This window comes from Cavia porcellus, unplaced genomic scaffold (assembly GCF_034190915.1).
Source record: "Cavia porcellus strain 051 isolate PalLab524CR breed Dunkin Hartley unplaced genomic scaffold, mCavPor4.1 scaffold_6, whole genome shotgun sequence".
Lineage (NCBI taxonomy): Eukaryota > Metazoa > Chordata > Mammalia > Rodentia > Caviidae > Cavia > Cavia porcellus.
Window position 1 is genome coordinate 51249527 of NW_026947489.1, and position 19785 is coordinate 51269311.

General features: G+C 37.3%; 1 protein-coding gene across 1 annotated transcript; it reads right to left on the reverse strand.

Annotated features, from left to right (window-relative positions):
* Positions 1–259: 259 nt before the first annotated feature.
* LOC100725322 (TRPM8 channel-associated factor 3-like) lies at positions 260–19161 on the reverse strand. The gene is made up of 7 exons (XM_003475302.3): positions 18531–19161; positions 6583–7544; positions 6183–6280; positions 5273–5486; positions 4717–4956; positions 3613–3950; positions 260–619 (listed from the first exon to the last, which is right to left on the reverse strand). The coding sequence occupies exons 1-7, from the start codon at positions 19151–19153 to the stop codon at positions 260–262; spliced, it is 2835 nt and encodes a 944-aa protein (XP_003475350.1). The 5' UTR covers positions 19154–19161.
* Positions 19162–19785: the final 624 nt, after the last annotated feature.

Below are 19785 nucleotides of genomic sequence, written 5' to 3' on the forward strand. Positions count from 1 at the left end.
AAATATATTTCTGTAATTAATTCTCTAGATTTGCTCAATTTCTGTTATCTACTAATAAAAACTGCTAACATTAAATAAATAAATCAAGAAATGATCACTTAAATTTAAAGAATTGATCTATCAGAAATTGATCAAATTATACATATGACTAATTTTGATATTAACTCTTTAATATTTGTCTTGCAGAGGAACTGAGGCAATTTGGAATAAGATTGAGAAAAAGAAAAAAAAAAAACTAAAGTTGAAATTTAAGTGCAGATTACTCTGCTGAATCCAATGACTGATCTTCCAGAAAGAATTCTTCTACAATTTTACACATTCCCTCATCACATACATATAACTGCATGGGGTCAGATGAATATAATTTCTTAGGGCCAGAGGTATATGACTTCATTGGGTTTTCCTCCCACTCTGGCAGCGAGGCCAATTTATTGGACACTTCCTTACTCACAGGCCAACCCCAGGCCTGAAAGAAAGGTGCCAAATTCTTCTTCACGATTTGAGAAAACTTCTCCACCCACAGGTTCATCTTGCCAGCATTGTTTTTCGGGATACCAGAGAGCTTCTGGTACTCCGCAAATATCTGGGTGAATGGCTTCCAGCCAAAACCCTCCTTGAGCTGGAACAGAACAAAAGGAAGGGACAGAATAATTATGTAGCCTGGAAAAGTCACTTTCTTTTTGTATGTGTGTTGTGTTGCTATTTTTTAATTTTAGAATGAAAAAAGCATAAAAACAATAATACAGAATTTCAAAACAAAATTATAGATTAACAAAGGTTAATATATTGCATATTGTTATCTTCAAAGTAGTTGTTCAGATTATAAGATGTAGGAATTTAAAAATGATCACTCAAACAATGAAAGCAAAACCATTCTTTTTGATGAACTGAGATTAGTATATAGTTATCTTTTTATGTGTACATATGTGTGTGTGTGTGTAGTCTTTCCCTTCTTTCTTCTTTTCCCTATCCAGGTTTTTCTCTCCTGTTGAGCAGATTCTTTCCCTGGACTCTCATAATATTTAATATACATTTTTATCTTATTTACTCTTTCAGTTTTTTACACTAGGGAGATAATATGTTATTTACACATGTGAGTCTGTTTTAATTCACCTATAAGTATGATCTCAAATTGCATCCATTTGCCTATAAAGGCCTCAAGTTTGTCCTTCTTTATCATTGAGCAGTCCTCCATTGCATAAAAATACCACATTTTTAAAATCCATTCTGCCATTGGACACTTAAGCTGTTTCCAAGATTCAGCTATTACAAATTGTGCTGATATAAACATGAAGTAGCTGGATTCAATGAGACATTCAATTCTAGGTTTCTAAGGAATCTTCACACTGATTTTCAACAGTGGTTGCACCAGTCTACAGTATAACCAACAGTGCGGAAGTGTTCCTTATTTCCCACAGTCCTGCCAGCATTTGCTGTTGGTAGAGTCTATCTTTAAACACAGAGCAATTTCTACATGCAATGCATTGATTAGCTTTGAAGAAAGTGGAACACTTTCATTCTTAGCTGTGTCTCTGTCTTTATCCCTCCTCTTAGAGCTTATTCCTGTGACAAGAGCACATATTTTATTCTGCCACCTCCCAGCCTCAGCCATAGTATCTGTGCTTTCTCAAAACTGCCTTCATAGGTTTCCAGACAATGACAGTTACGTTCAGCATTGTCATTTCCTTCACATCTAAGCTTAGTGATAAGATGTGAATCTGCCTGACATGACTGTATGTTCTCATCTTGTGTAGCTAAAGGTTGTAAAGTGGATAGCTGGGATTGTAGAAGAATCAATGCTAGAAGGACCAGATTCCTGGCCTATCATTTAAGAATCCAGGATTTTTGTGAATAGCAGACTTGAGAACTAGTCCCAAGACTTCAGCCATTCAGTATTATTCTTTCTTCATTGCTCTGATGTGTTCACAGCCTGGGACATTTGGAAATTTCCAATACTAATTATAATGAAACATGATTGAAAGTCTATGGTACTTGATTGAAGTACCATGGTATATGATTGGAACCCAAGTCACAGATGGAAATGGAAATAAGTGGTTAAACAAATAACTGAATTGTGGGTTTGCAAAGATATGCTAGGACCAAAAAGTAACATGGGAAGGAAGTAAACAAAATCTCCAAGGAAAATATTCATGGAGTCACATTAGAGATGAGCAGGTGTTTTTTAGGTATAGAAATTTTAGGTATAGAAATACAAAATTCTTTCAAGAAGGAAAAGCACTCCTGCTAAAGGCAAAGAAACATGAATCACAGGGAAGACTTCTAAAAAATATAATTCATGTGGATTTGTAGTATATTGAGTAACTGGGGGGAGGTTGTCACTGGAGGCAAACAGTAAGGCACAGCATGAATAATACAAGGGTTGGTATTCTATTGGAAGGCAACTGGCAGTTTTTGATGGGTGATAGGGTGAAACCGATGGTTTATTTGGCCATATTTTGGAAGGTGGATCAGCTCAGGTTATAGATAGAAGTCCAGGCTACTGGACTAGAAGTTGGATTTTGACCATGGTGTTGACAGTGGAAAGTAAGGAGCCTAGGAGGTTCCATCTGGTGGGAATTTCAGTCTGAGTTTCCCAGGGCAGTTGAGACTTGGCCAACAGCATCAAAGTTAGTCTATCTCCAGGATCTTTGCGTGAAAGTTGGATGTCAACTTCCTAGCTGAAATTTTGACTTTCTCCTGAACATGTTCAGACAGACTACTTATCCATAAGTAACATGGTCTAGTTCAAAAAGAATCTCAAACCTTTTGGAGTTATGAAGACAGAATGAAAATCCGAACACAGTATGCTATAGTATCTGAAGCACAGGGGTTTTATATGGAAACCAGGTTTTAGGATTATTTTTTTCTGATTAATTACAAAGTCAGGTCTGTCCTTTCTAATAAGTTACACATTCAACAGGGGACTGCTAATGTCTTTTAGTCTTGGGATTCTATGCCCAAAATATGGGCTTTGGGGATGACGTTCCTCAATATATTTCCATTTACTTTTTTTCTTCCAGGTCCTCATACTTGCTAGACACATGCTGGGCTGCTGAATTTTGTCCCCAGCCCCTCAAACTATTTCCCATATCCAGCAAAAAAATGGAAGCGAAGATTTAAAAAGTCATTAAACATAGCATTATTTACTTTATAATGGATCAGTACTTTCCTATTTTTGGAGGTTTGAGAAAATGCTAGTTTGAATACTTCCAATCAGGTCACTATTGTTACTATATTTTCTAAAAATATATTGAGCTACTTCATGTCCTCATCTTGCAAGTTATAAAGCTCATAACTACTGTAACTGGCAAAGTTGAGCTTTACTGTATGATTATCTGACCAGAGGCATGTTATTAAGCTATATTTTCATAATAATTTCAGGTGCTTCACTTATTTCCAATAGTTTGTTTGGCGGAGTGGAGAGGGAAAACACTTCAGTATCTACCCATCATCCACTTCAGGTCAGTAATACCTGAACCACCAAGAACTGTCACCATGCTACCCAGTCTCTTATATTTCATTTCCCACTTCCTCAGCTGGTAGGCAGGGTGAAGGAGTTGTAGGGCCTTTAGGGTCTGGTGGTTTCTCTATTTCTCTGTATTTTCTCAGTACCTGAAGATATGTTTCCAGAGCTGTCCATACATTCCAGATTTTCAGGGGTGCTCCCTTTTGCAGGTAATGTTCTATCCTCTGTTTCCGCCTTTCAGGAGTGAGAGCAGAATGGGCGTGAGACATGGGGACACCTAGAACCGTCTCATTCACATAGACAGACCAGAGGTTGCAGGTGGCTTCAGTGGTATGAGGAGGGAAGTTCCATCCACCTGCTTGTTGGTTGTGGCCTAACTCATGCAAGGCACCCCATAGACCACCGGCTCTTATTTTTTTTTCATTAAGGATATTTGGTGCTTCTTCCATTATTGACATGATTGGGTATCCAGAATGCAAAATACCTGAAGAAAGCAACAAGAAAAAAGAGATGACACATTATCCTTTTAGTTAATAATACCTTCTGCATCACCCAGAATACTAGAACACAGTGTGCAATCCTACACTGATTAGTAGCATCTGGCTTTATTCTCTGAACAATCTCTTTTGCTGCCTACTTTATCTACCTCCTTATTTTCTTAGAATTTTTCTTCCCACTTAGTCCTGAGTAATAAGTGTATATGAAGTGGAACCCTGAGCATCCTTGTTCATTCTGTCCCCATTTTTAGGTGCTTGAAGTCTCCATGCCTTGATGCTCTGTGCTGGGGACTCTGAAGGAAAATAGAAAAATTCTCCCTTTTCCAACTTCTCCAGATACCTTTTATTGATCACATTGAATACCTGAAGATGGACATCAGGCTTCTTCATTTTTCTCTGCTGCCTACATTTTCTCCAGATTTCTCAAGACTTAACAAAACCTCTTGATTCGGCTCAAGACTGTCTCTGCCCTTCTCCTCCTTTTATACCAATTCTTATCCCACTTGAGTCTTCTGTGAGCCATGAGGGCACAAATAAAGATCCCACTCTTATTTTATTTCATTCTTATTTGTTCCATGACATATCATTTCTTGGGAGATTTAAATAATAATTTACATGGCTCCACGTGAATATTGTCCTCCATTTCGTTATGCCTGACTTTTCTCAGAATTGCCACAAAATTATGCTTTGCAATTCAATGCTATTTGTTCAATTTGAAAACAGAAATTTCAGGTTTTCCCCCAGAGCACCCACCAGCTGAGATCTGAACATCTAAAACAATCCTTTCTGGTCTGTGGAAAGGGAAAGGTTTGGCAGCTAGGTGGGCCACAGCCTTCATTATCTCGTCCCAGAGCTGCAGTAGAGATGCGGGGTCTTTCACTTGGAGGAGGTCTGGAGTTGGTGCTGTCAGGATGATGTTATCCGTGGCCAGCTCTCCCCATGGAACTTCATTCTTTTCGGTAAGCTTCTTCCAGTCCTCCTGAGATGTCTTACCTGGAGTAAGGAATAGACAGCCTGTGCCATACCACTCTTCCCCACTTCCCACTGTAGCATTTGTAAGATCACCTATTAAGAAAAATCTGGTAATGAATCAAAGTCTTTTCTTGTTATGAAGTGAAACAAACCCCTGGCCTTTCCCATCTTCCTCTCAGGTATCTCCAGACAGTATGTTTATTGCTCAGCCCACTTTCACCCTGGTAGTTCATCCCCTTCTTCCCTTAGACTCTCAACCTCCCTCAAATCACTGCTCCATCTCCCTCTAGACTTGCATCTGGTCTAGATCCTATGGTGACCGGAATCTCCTACTTACCCAATTTGAAGTATGGAGCTGCCACAGCACCCTTAATGGTGACTGGCACTGTACCCAGTTTGTAAGAAGATGGTACGAGGATGTACAGGAGGCCCCCCCAGAGCCAGGAGATGTGCTTCTTGGCTTGATCTAAAAGGAACTCGTGTGTCACCATGGGTGGACGCAGATAATTAGCATGATGACTTATGTTGTCCGTTTGGCAGCCAATGAGTATCTGTCACCAAGAGCACAGCTCATTAGATCACTCAGGACACAGAATGAATATCTCTGAATGTGAAGGATACCATGTAGGGACAGCGCATGAGTGTTTAAGGACAGAATTCTGTCTTGGATGGAGGGAAGAATCATCCCAGAGTGACAAGTTTCACTTGAATAAACGGAAAATCACTTCTGCCTTTCCACTGTCTCTTGGGCACCCATTTTTCATTATAATTATTTGTTATTTTGGACTTTTGAAAAAAATGTACAAAATCATTTCCAAGGCAAAGTTTGACTATAAAAACCAACTACTAACTATGCATTTGACATTTCCAGTGAGTCTCAGATAAGAAAGCACTGTGGAAGGAATCCTTTCATTTACACTTGGGTTGCAGCTTGAACAACATATGGGTGTTTTAACTATTACAGGCAAAAATAATGCTCAGCAAAGCTTTGGCACTGTGCTAAAGATAAGACAAAACTATCTTTTATGTTCATCTATTACGTGCCATGCTCTGTCTTGTGTTTTATATGCTATACTACACTTAGAATTTATGAAAATGTTCAGCCTTTTGTGAATATTTTGCTTGTGTATAAAATGAGGTAGTATTTTCTTCCCTAGTGGGTTTGGTGAGACCATCCTGAATCCTGTAGACAACAACTAAGTGGTCAGGAAATATTAGCCTCTCTGAGACAGGGGCTGGAATCGTACCTTCAGTTTGGCAACAAGAGCAGTCTCAGGCAGTGAAACTTCTGCAATCTGTCCTGCACATAAGTAGAGTCCAGTGCTCACACGAGAACTGCAGTGCCCTGATAAGAATCATAAAAAGGCTGAGAACTTCAATTGCCAAAGGTTCTACCTTTGTACAGATTTCCACAGTCCCTCCCTGGGTGACAGGATCTCTTGAACACTTTAACTCACCAAGGCTGTCACACAGATCCCTCATACCTTGTTTACAATTCCGCAATTCCCTCTTCTTAAAAGTTTAAGGTAAAAAAAAAAAAAGAGATGGCCTTTCTCAGGAGAAAGGACAGTGGAGTACTGCTGAAGCAGTCTAGCCCACCATTCCCCTAGTCCCCACACAACCCAGGGCATTTTCTCCATTACGTGCCTTTATTGATCTCAACAGTGATGGGAAGTTCTGTGGGAGAAAGAAAGGATGGATCACTGATGAATAGATTGCTGTCATTTCCTGCTTTGACCAGTGAGCAAGCCATGGATATCAGGACAGCCTCAGGGCTTCCATTCTTGACACTCTTTTTCTTGTTTATGACTGGTAAGCCCTTCCATTTGACCATTTTGATGACATGATTCTTCATAGACTCATAGATGGGGATGTTCTTATGTTGGATTTGAAACATATATTTACAATCTCTTATTAAATTATCTATGCATTTCTTTTCTAAGTTCTTCCCCTTTTCATATAGCATTGCCTCAAACTGGGATAGAGCTCTGAGGAAGTGGTAGTTGTTCATTCCTGGCTTGGAGACTGGGAAGCATCCTTGATTGGCTGTATCATCTAAGATGGCAAGACCAAAGTTTTCAAGGCACTGGTTACTTGGATGGCGCATGCAATTAAATCCTGGGTGCATATAGCTGTGCCACCACAGCTGTGTTCCCATCATCAGTCCTCCACCTTCTGCCACAAATTCCTCTATCTCCTTGACATTCTTGCTGTTAAGTTCTTGACAGCAAAAGACACTCAAGTCCCTGATGAAATGTTGTGCTACACTCCACTCCAGCTTATTATTTGACAACATAGGGCCCAGAACTTTAAATTTATTTTGAAGTCCAATCTTGCCTTTCTTCTTCTCTGACAGCCAGTGCAAAGCATTTACTATAAATGGGCTCATTTTTTTGCTCATGATGTAAACTTCGTGGCCTAACACTACCACACGGCCACAGCCATAGCGAGCAGCTGCAAGAAAGCAGTTGGATGAGTTATCTATTCCAAGGGGGAAGGCCAACTCCCCAAACACCAGGATCCTTGAGGGTACTGCTGTTCCACTGATGTCCAGCGTGGTGAGGTCTTTCAAGAGCTGCTGCTTATCCTGGCTGAAATCCTCTCCACACCTGTAAATGAGATATTACCCACATTAGTGCCGGTAGAAAGAGAGCATCTAATAAAAAAGCTGAGAACACCCAAGGCACTAATTCATTTGCTATAAAAATTTCAAGAGGAAACAAAAGACATTATTATCTTAATCTTTGATCATTTTAAAATCTGTTTGATTGATGGTATTCAATATTTAAAAAGTGTAGATTTTTACATGTAGTCATACTATATCTTGAAATGTGCATATATGTTCTCAGTGAATATTTTCACAGATGAAGTGCTGTCTCAACTAACATCCATCCCTATTTTAATTTAAAAATTTATTTAAACCATTAACATATGAAATAAACCATGCCTGAAAAAACGGCTATCATTTCTATGGCTAAAGTATGTAGACTACATAGATGGGCATGCATACACAAAAAAAGGCAGTGAATTTTTCAAATCATTCTTGTCAGAGTTTTAGATGACCTTTTATTATGTTTTTTTTTGTAGTTTTTTACTTATTTAAAAAATTCACTCTTATGGAAGTTGAACTCTAGGCCTTGCACATGTCAGGCAAGAGCTCTAAAACTGAGTTATACATAAATCTCCACCTTTTTTTCAAATAATCCTTCTGAAATTATTATATGGGTAAAAATGTTCAGTCTACTTCTTATTATAAAGTCAAGTAAAAGTATTAGCATATTTCAAACAATGAGATAAAATATCTCAATAGCATGCATTAAATTGAATTTGCATAGGTGTCACAAATATGGTGTTTCTGAATACACTTAGGCACAGTTGTGTTAAAAACCAGTAAGAAATGAATGAAAAACATAACTTACAAAAACAATGTACATAGAAAAATGATATTGTTAATGTTATTTAAAATACATAAAATTATTTAGATGAGTGTTTTGCTTTATAGCTTAATGTCCCCCTGAAGCCTCATAAATTCACAGGTGGGACTTTTAGGAGGTGATTTGATTGTAGGTGTGTGATACTAGTCACTGGATTAATCCACTGATGACTTTATAGCTGGGTGTGGTGTTGGAAATTGAAACCTGATAGGACCAGGAGAGTCACTGGGATGGTATATAACCCTCCTAGTCCCTTGATCCCTCTCTGCTTCTGGCAGTCATGCCTTGAACAAATACATCCTCTTCTATGTCTCTGTGCCATGTTGCAGTCTTGGAATCAGCTGACTATGGACAGAATCTTCTATAAACTGTGAACCAAAAGAAACTTCTCTTCTGTTAATTTATGGTTATCAAGTATTGAGTATTGGGTTCCAGCAACTAGAAAGTAATTACTACAATGTTATTAGAGTGTGATTTGTAATAGAGTTGACAATGATGAATGTTTGTTTACTTTTTTTGCTTGCATACATTTTTTCTGACCACCATAAATTACTTCTTAATTCATTTTCCGCATACAACTGAAAAAATTTTTTCATATTTTCTTCTTTATTTCCTATCAATCAATAGCTACAGTTGAAACATCAATTCTTGGCCAAGGATTTAGTGCAGGAGTGTAGAGCCTGCCTTTATGATTGAGATTTTCTATGGATGAACACTGATGCTTATACCAACTACTGAAATCAAGTTACAATATATAGTAAAAACATGATAAACTTTTAAAATTAAGTTTAATGGTACACAATTCCTTTCATTTGACTCTTGAAAACTTTGTTGGAGGGCAAAGCCTTCTAAAATATATTCATACAGAAAAGCCATGCTGTATCTGGGAGTAACACATCAAAATCAAGAAGTCACTGGGTAAGCCATTCCCATGAGCCAGCCAATGTGCAGGTTGTGAATCAAGAACACCTCCATCACCTCCTTGCAAGCAAATGGTTGGTTCAGAGGACAGGCTGAGTTGACAACAGCTGAGGTTCAAAAACAACTGAATGCTTGTACTGTTTGATTGACTTTGCAGGCCTGGGTAGTCTGAGCATCTATTAGGTGAATAATAGTATGCAACATAGCAAATACGGGAGTTTTTCTGCTGTCTTGTTTTTGAAATCCAATATTGTTTTCACTGTTTGGTTTTGTTCTAATTTGTTGTTTTTATTAATCAATATTCTGTTTTGATTGGTATTATTCTGTTTTATTTGATTTTATTATGTCTGATGGAATGGACAATTATTATGAAGATATCATGAGATACAATGATGGCCATTGTTAATTTCCTATTATCCTGCTTTAAAATTCTGTACCACTTTCACTGTTTTCTTTTGATTGGCTTCATTGTTTTTTGTTTTGTAGGGTTTTATTATCTTTAAATATATATGTATATATATATATATATAAAACCATATATATATTCATATATATATATCCATACAGTGTAGGAAGTTAAGAGCTCTGATTCATTTAAAGTGACATAGAATATTTACAAATTGAGAAAATAAATTCACTCATTCTTATCAGGATGATTTTCCTAAAGATTTTTCTTTTTCGAAGCTTCAATAAAATAACAAAATAAAAAGCTAAGTCATAAATGGAAGAAAACTCAATTAACTGAATAGAAATGTATCCATTAGAATAAAACAATAGTATGCCTGTTCAATCAAGCAAAACAAACAAGCAAGCAAGCAAGCAAGCAAGCAAAGAATCCTTTATTATTGCTCTTTGTCATATGAATGAATGTCTCAGATAATGTAAAAAAGAAACATTAAGATTGAGTGACTAGTGGATCTTTGATGCACGATGTGGCACAAGATGAAGGCCTGCACAGCATACTCCACCTAGCCATCCAGCCTTAATATGCCATTTGGAACCAGGTAGGACCCTGCTCAGTGACCCCAAGCAACTAGGAGCATCAGTACACAACTTAAGGCCCACATAGCGTACTCCATCTAGCTGTGCAGCCTTGAGGACCCACTTGGAACCTGGTGGGGCCCTATCTAGCAACCCCAAGCAACTGAGGAACATTGATGTGCCCTTTGGGTCCTGGTAGGGCCCCAACCAGTGACTCCACGTAGCTGGGAAGCATTGGTGTGCTGTGTGGCATGAGCTGAAGGCCTACAAAGCACTCACCACTTAGCTATACAGTGTGAGAACCAACTTGGGATCTGGTAGGGCCCTGACATGCATGCCCAATCAGCCAGGAAGCATCATTGCATGGTATGGGGCATGCTAGAGGTCCACCCAACATACTCTATCCATTTGGGAGACTCCAAGTACCACTAGGGACCTGGTAAGGCCTGCTTAATGACTCACACACAGCTGGAGAAACTCACTCCAGTATGGACAGCCATCCTCAACACAGGAAACAACTTACACATTGCATTCAGCTGCCCTGGGGAGAATACAGGAAAATGACAAAATAAAAGAGAAATATGCAATCTCAAACCTCCAGCCCATACCAAACAAGCCTAGGAGAGATGGGCATAGAAGAAACTATAAATCTGAAACTTCTGAAATGATAACAACTGAAGTAAGAAACAACTCCATGAATCTGTAAAGGAACTCAGATCAGAAATAATCTCTCAGGTAAAACAAGAAATGATAAACATAATAGAAATACTGCAAAATGATGGAAATATTGAATGAACAATATAAGAAAGAATTAGAATGCATGAAATAGATTTAAAGAGATATGCAGGAATGAAAAATTGCATCAAAAGCTGGCAGAACTATTTGAATGACTATGAAGATTGACTTTCTGACCTTGAAGACAAGATTGCAGCTAGTGAACAAGAAAGGAAAGATCTTTAAAAAAAAAACCCAAGAAATCAGGAAATAACTATTCAACAGTTGCAAGACCATGCAAAGAAAAATAAAATAAGATTGATAAGTGTAAACAAAAAAGCAAGTGGCAACAGAAATGATACACAAAGACTGTTTGCAGAAGCAATAGCAGAAAATTTCCCAGAAGTGGGAAAAGAAACTGACATACCGATAAGGGAAGCATATGGAACTCCAGTTAGCCATAACCAAAATAAATCTACACCCACATATATAGTATCAACATCTCAGAAATTCAACATAAAAACAGAATATTAAAAGGTGTCAGAGAAAATGAACAAATCATCTATAAAGGAAAGCCTATCGCAATCACAGCAGACTTCTCAGCACAAGCAATCAAGTCAAGAGGCAGGAATTGAAATATTACAAATCTTAAAGGAAAATGACTTCCAACCCAGATTGATGTACCTTGCAAAACTATCCTTTAAAATAGATGGAGAAATAAGAAAATTCTATGACAAAGAACAGCTGAAGAACTTCATGACCACTAAACCAACCCTATAGAGAATATTGAAATATATTCTAGATAGACATAAAAATAACTACAACTTCAAGTACACCAACAGAATAAAATGACAAAGCACAGCTACCAAACCCTTTTCAAGGAGAAAGGCAAAAAACCAACAACACAAAGAACATGACAAAAATAAGCCAAATAATTATTAATCTAAATGACCTCAATTCACCAATTAAATGAAACAGCCTGGCAGATTGGACCAAGAAACAACATCCAGTCATATGCTGTATACAGGAAACCCATCTGATCCAAAAGGAAATCCATAGACAGAAAGTCAAAGGATAGAAAATAATACTTCATGCAACAGGGACCCAAAAAGAGCAGGGGTAGCTATTCTCTTTGCAAATAATGTCAACTCAAACAAAAAAGATCAAAACAGGTAAAGAAGGACACTACATACAATACAAATTAATAAAAAAGAAACTGCAAAAACTCCATAAACACATGGGAATTAAATAATACACTCCTAAACAATCAATGGGTTATAGAAGAAATTATACCATATGTACAAGCAAATGAAAATGAAAATACAACTTACTAGAACATGTGGGATGCAACAAAAGCAGTCCTCGGAGGGAAATTTACCACAGTGAATTCCCACATCACAAAAACAGAGTGAATACAAATAAATAACCTGAGACTACATCTCAAACATCTAGAAAAAGAAGAGCAAGTCAAATTCAAAGCATAAGAAGGGAAGAAATTACAACAATCAGAGAAGTTAACAGAATTGAAACTAAGAAAAATACAAAGAATTAATTAATCAAAGGGCTAGTTTTTTAAAGAATAAATAAAATTGATAAGCCCCTAGACAACCTTATTTTTAAAAAGGAAACAAAAAATTCAAATACAATACAGAATCGAAAGGGGAGAAATCACTATAGATTCTGTGGAAATATCAAAGATTATCATAACCTACTTCAAAAACCTTTACTCTCATAGGTTTGATAACACAGAAGAAATGGACAGACTCCTAGAAATGTATGAATTACCAAAGCTGGAACAAGATGAGGAGAAACTGAATAACCCAATTTCAGTGCATAAAATTAAAAATGTAATTAGAAACTTATCAACAAAGAAAAGTTCTGGTCCTGATGGATTCACAGCTGAATTCTATAAGAAATCCAAAGAAGACTTAATACCAACACTCCTAAAATTCTTCAGTGGAATCGAAAGGGAAGCAATTCTTTGTAACTCATTTACTGAAGCAAGTATTACCTTAACACCAAAACCAGAGAAAGACAAAACCAAAAATGTAATTAGAACATTACCAACAAAGAAAAGCTGAGGTCCTGATGGATTCACAGATGAATTCTACAAGGAATTCAAGGAACACTTAATGGCAACACTCCTCAAACTCTTCAATGAAAATAAAAGACAAGTAATTTTCCCTAATTCATTCCTGGGAGCAAATATTACCCTAATACTAAAACCAGAGAAACGCTAAATCAAAAAAGAGAATTACAAGCTAACCTTGTTAATGAACATAGATGCAAAAAACCTCAGTAAAATATTGGCAAACAGAATGCAGCAAGTCACCAATAAAATTATATGCTATGAACAAGTGGGACTCATTGCAAGAATATAGGGGTGGGCAACATATGCAAATCAATAAATGTAATGCACCATATCAATAGAGTCAAAGACAAGATTCCCATGATTGCTTCAATATATGCAGAAAAAGCTTTTGATAAAGTCCAACACTAGTTCATGATAAGAACCCTATGGAAAATTGGAATGGATCGCCTTTACCACAATCTGATAAAAGCCATCTATGACAGTCCAACAGCATCATATTAATGGTCAAAAACTGAAAGTTTTCACTGTAACATCAGGAAAAAGTCAAGGCTGTCCACTATCACCACTCCTATTCAATATAGTGCTAGAACTGTTAGAGCAATTAGACAAGAGAGAGAAATAAAAGGAATAAGGATGAGAATGGAAGAAAAATTATCATTATTTGCAGATAACATGATACTCTACATAGAACACCCCCAAAACTCCATTGAAAGGCATTTAGATGTAATAACTAATTTCAGGAATAAAGCTGGATACAAAGTCAGCACTCAAACATCAATAGCATTCCTGTACACAAGCAATAAACTCACACTGAGAGAAATTAAAGAAATCACACCCTTTGCAATAGCATCCAAAAAAATGAAATACCTAGGAACCAATCTAAAAAAGGAAGTAAAAAAAGAATTATACAGTGAAAATTACAGTACTCTAAAAAAATCAAAGAACATTGCAGAAAATGGAAAGACATTCCTTGTTTATGGATAGGAAGAATAAACATTATTAAAATGGCCATTGCCCCAAAATTGTTATACAGATTTAATGCAATTGTAATCAAAATACTATTTGTATACCTCACAGACCTAGAGAAATCGTTCCGAAAATATATCTGGAACCAGAAGAGACCTAGAATAGCAAAGGCAATTCTGGGCAACAAAGGCAAGGTAAGAGGCATCACAATCCCTGACTGGAAGTTTTACTACAAAGCTACTGTGATAAAATCGGCATGTTACCGGGAATAATACCAGACCTGAAGACCAATGGAATAGATTAGAAAATACAATCACAACTACAAACACACTCAACCACCTTATCTTTTACAAAGGGACCAAACATGAACACTGGAAGAAAGACAGTCTCATTAATAAGTGGTGTTGGAAAAACTGGCTCTCCACATAACAAAAACTAAAAGTAGACCAACGCCTATCATCATGCATTCAACTAAAGTCAAAACTGATCAAAGATCTAAATATTAAAAAAGAAACACTGAAATTTAGTTTTATTAAAAATGTTTTTGCATGTCAAAAGAAATCTCCAATAGAGTGAAAAGAAAACCCACAAATTGGTAAAAAGTCTTAATTCTTCCTCAGACAGAAGACTTCTATCTAGAACATATAAAGAAGCAAAAAAAAAAAAAAAATCAGTCCCCAAAGTTCAAAGACCCAGTCCAAAAATGGGCATCTGAGAAAAATACTCATTTTCTAGCTGAAGAAATACAAACGGGAAATAAATATCAGAAGAAATGTTCAACATCATTGGTTATTAAAGAAATGAAAATTAAAACAGCACTGAGATTCCATCTCCAGAAAGAGTGACCAGAATCAAGAAAACAACCAATAACAAATGCTGGAGAGGCTATGTGAGAAAAGGAACTCCTCTGCACTGTTGGTAGGAGTGTAGACTGGTGCAACCACTGTGGAAATCAGTGTGGAGGTCCCTCAAAAAGCTGGGGTTGGAAGTCCCATTTGATCCAGCTATCCCATTTGGGGACATATTCCCAGAAGAATAGAAAGCATCACCCCAAAGTGACATAGGTGCATCTGTGTTTATGGCAGCACAATTTGTGATAGCCAAATCTTGGAAATGACTCAAATGCCCATCAACTGAGGAATGGATAAAAAAGAGTGGTATTTTTATACAATGGAGTGCTACTCAGGTATAAAGAATGACCACACTGAGGCTTTTATGAATAAATGGATACGATTTAAGACCATAGTCGTAAGTGAAATAAGTCAAGCTCACATGTGTAAATTCTGTTCTCTCCCTGATGTAAGAAACTGAAAGCATAAACAAGATCCAAAGTCTTCAATAAATATTGTGTTAAGAAATTGCTCAAAGGGCAAAAATAACTTCGATAGGGAAAAGGAGACAAGAAGCAAGGGAAAAGAAACAAGATATAATTTTGTATGTATACTCTTAAGAAAGCTAGGATGATTGTACTACTAATTCTATTAGTGCTTGGGACAAAGTTGTTATGTTCATAGGATTAAATCAGTTTTGCATGTCTATAGTTAGTAATCTGAGTAAGTCTTTTGAAGATAACTAAGCCAAATAACCTGTTAAATTCCTATCACCTTGTTTTGAAAGCCTATATTGTTATTGTTCTGGGGGTTTTTGTTATTGCTGTTTGTCTCTTTTGTTTCTTCTTTTTCTTGTGTTTTTTTTCCTTTTTCCCCTTAAAATAAAAAAAAAATTGAGTGCCTAAAATTTCCAATATTTCCTGTGAAGACTACTTAAGAGAATCAACTGAGACAAAATACTATAACTAACTAAAGGACTTAGGATATTTGAACACAATATAGTCACAAAATTCAATAATTGTTCTATTAACCAGGAAACAGGAATTATAATTTTGACATATAAATTACAATTTTTAATTCAAAAGCATAAAAATATAGAATTGTCAAGTCTATTCTGACAAGACTTCTACAAACATTTTTTTGCTGAAGTCTTTAAAAATTTATAAAGAATGTAAAGGAATTGTTGAATAAATGAAGATACATATAATTAATTGAATCAGTTCAATGTTTTTGAATGTGAATTACCTTTAAAGAGTCTCTAAACTAAATATAGTCCTGCTGAGGATCACAACATATTTTATTGGAATTTGATTACTTGGTGCGAAGGTTTCATATATAAATGTCTGTATATAAAAGCACATAAGAAATTATGGAAATGTTTAGATGCATTACAGCAATATGGAAAAGAGTTTCTTTCCCCACACAAAAAAGTTTCTTCAGAGTTTGAGTGCCCAGAATTAGAAGATTAGGTCAATGATGCAGAGGAAAGACTTGAAAAACAAATTCCTATACATATGAGAGCTTATTACACAGAAACGCAATATTTAAAACCAGTGAGTAGAATGTTGATTTTTTTCAATAAATGTTGCTGTCATCATTGGTGATACATTTAGAAAAATTTGTATCAACATTTCCCAGCCATTTTGGCACCAGAGAATGGGGCCACTATAGGGTTTTGATATAATAATCCTGCAAGCATCTGATTTATTATGATCTCTTTGCAGTCAAACCTCTTTGTTAATGTCAACCTGCATTTGGAGCTACTCCCGAGGGCTAATATCATCACCACAACTTCACCTCAGATCATTAGGTATTACATTCTTCATAAGAAGCACTCAGCCTCAACTTCCTGTGCAGTTGTGATCCTATGAAAATCTAATCTGACAAGAGGCAGAGTTCAAGTGACAACAGCTAGGTGCTATAAATACACACTAAAGTTTCCCTTCCTTGTCTGGTCCTCACCAGTACCTATGTTGCCCAGAAGCTAACAGGCCACAGAATGGTTCTAATGGAGAACGCTTGATATATATGACATAAAACAATGATCCCTATGGTTATAATATCTTAATGTAAGACATTTAGTTATAAAAACCCTAGAAGGAAACAGATGTGGTGGCACATGCCTGTGATCTCAGCACTTGAGAGACTGAAGTGGGAGGATTGTTGCAAGTTTGAGACCAGCCTGGGCTACACAGTGAGCTCAAGGCCAGCCTGAACTGTGTAGCAAGACCCTGTCTCAAAAAGACAAAAAAGAAACAGACAAAAACACAAGAAAAAATATCTGGAAATGTATTACCAAATTTGGAATGGGAAAAATTTTTTGTAAGCAATAAAGTATTTTATGAACACACACACAAAAAAAGACTGGTAAATTTGACTATGACTAATACAAATAAGCCGAAAGTAGAAGTGAAGAACAAATATTGGAAATATTTGAAGCATGTTAAATGGCAAGTGGTATCTATAATGTGGAAGAAATATTTATCAGCCAATAAGAAAAAGAGAAAAAGTAGATTAATAAAGAATACAAAAAGCTGCATTTTAATGAAGAAACAGGAATTACTATAAATGTACAAAAATATCCTGTGTATTTATAATAAGAGAAACACATATAACATCTTCAGATTTTGTACTGAAAAACAAAACTTCATCCAGTAACAGAGACAGTCTGGACTATATCTTGCTATAAGTGTAAGTCACCTATTACAATGGCAGTTTAACAATATTCATCAACATTACAAAAGCAAACATTTCTGAACTAGCTATTCACCTTCTAAGACTGCTGAAAAAGCATTGTGTGTACAACGGCACATAAATATCCCATTTGAAACCTTAAGGAATAGGTAATTATCTCTAAATTTTCATGATTAAATTATGCTATAGTCACTCCACAGGAAACTGTTCACCTGTGCCAAAGCACAAGGCATAGTCAGACAAATGATAAACGAGGAAGAGTTTTGCCCTAACTATTTCTTGGGATTCAGTCATACAAGAGCTATAGTACATGTGATCAACTCATAAGATTATAAAAATACTTCTTTACTCATCAAATTTTCCTTGGCTCTTTATAGAGAATTCTACTCCACTACAGAAAGAAATACAGAGGACTTCCTCTGGCTCTATCTTTATGGTACTGTTCCACTTTCTTTTAGGTGTAACCTTCTCCCAATGATGCCAATCTTCTTCCAAAGAGAAAAGTTGCTCAGTGCAAGGTAATGGGACTTAGTCAAGCGCATTTTCCATACCACCTGGAATACCAGGACCTGACTTTCTATTCATTCACAGACTCAGTGTTTGCCTAGCACACTGTGCACCAGGGTTACGAGACGGAATAGTGGCATGAGGTAAAAGGAAGAGAATCAGGTATTAACTGTAACGACATCATACACAATTGTTTTATACTTCTCAGGTCCTTTATGTATTTGTAATTGAGAGGGCCTGGGCTAAACAAAACAAAGATAAACCCAAACCTGCAAAATACCTCCTCTTCAAGCCATTCAGTTCCCATGTGGAAAACAGATAACATCATTCCTTAACTACCATAGGCCATAATTACAACGACAATTGGAAATCATTCCATTCCATAGTGACTAATTTCTCCTGTCCTATACAGAAAATTGTCAAGAACCAGAATTTTCTTAAGAAAGCATTACTCACCTCACATGGAGTGGGATGTCGGGCACCTTGGTAGAGACTTCGAAGTGGGCTCTGTCCCCAGAGACATCAGTGAAGTACACTCCAGCGATGCTTGTCACCAGATTCCCAGGGAAACTGGACAGCACTTTGCCACAGCCGTGCTGACTGGCCCACTGGCAGGCCTGGCCCCCAATGAGCAAGCCCCCACCATTTTTCACAAACTGGATGAGTTTCTCAGTCAAGGTGTCATGGTAGGCACTGATACAGTAAGCCCCCCGGGGCTCCCCAGGTTCTGCCACAGTCTGTGCCTCCACCCCGGCATTCTTCAAGATGTTCACTAGGGGTTCCAAGGATGGGTGCACCCTAGTGGGAGCTTCAGGGGAGACACGGAGCCAAGCCACTGCATTGGCAAGAAATGGAGCCAAGCCAGCATGCAACAAGTAGTCTTCATGGGATACGACGACAAGGCGACCCTGGCCATAGGAGGAGGCAGCAATGAGCACCTGGCCCTTGTCATTCACCATCACTGGGAAGGAGGCCTTCCCGATGAGGAGGAGCTCACTGGGGATGGGGTCTGTGGGGACATCCCAGCTTGTTATTCCATTCATGAGGGCCTGGAATGCTTCAGAGGGAGTCATCGCCATGGTTCTATCAGCTGCTACAAAAGGAAGAAAAGACAGTACAGTGAAGGAAGGTGAAAAAGTTTCCATTTGTATTCTGAGGACACGGGATCTTCAGACAGAATAGCTATGGTACTATTCTATTTGGAAGCCCGGATGAGCAGGGGCTCACAGGAGAGCCCACTCTGCTGGCTGCTCTGCCTAATTAAATAGTACCTTTGTAACTACTGAGCTGGATAAGGAGAGGAAAGGAGGTGATCTTTTTTTTTTTTATTTTGAGAAGCAAAGAGGCTAGACAAGGGCTTCAGAATTTCAGCAGTCTCTCAGTCTTTGTGAGGTGTAGTACATAGTTGGTTTTCAAGTAATTGAAAGATTCAGTTAACCCCTCTAGCAATTTAAGGAAAATACGATGAAGCTTACTTGCTCTGAGGTATCTTTGAGCACCTGATAACATATCCTCTGCCTGGCTGGTCTATCTCTCTATTTGTAATCGGTGAGCTGGCCATAGACATCTGCAATCACTCATTCTCAGGTATTTTATTTTCACAACGAAACAGACTAAGACACAGTATTACCACAAACCCAAGGCTCATAAACCCCAACTGCTACATACAGAAGAAGGATGTTGGCCCTACCTCCCTCCCTCTCTCCATGCC

Excerpts from the sequence above, each read along its gene's own strand:
- LOC100725322 (XM_003475302.3), bottom strand. The coding sequence starts at position 19,153 with ATGGCGATGACTCCCTCTGAAGCATTCCAGGCCCTCATGAATGGAATA. Across the intron at positions 7,545-18,530 it reads GACATCCCACTCCATGTGAG|GTGTGGAGAGGATTTCAGCC; the intron begins GTGAGTAATGCT and ends TCTCATTTACAG. Across the intron at positions 3,951-4,716 it reads AGATGTTCAGATCTCAGCTG|GTATTTTGCATTCTGGATAC; the intron begins GTGGGTGCTCTG and ends TGCTTTCTTCAG.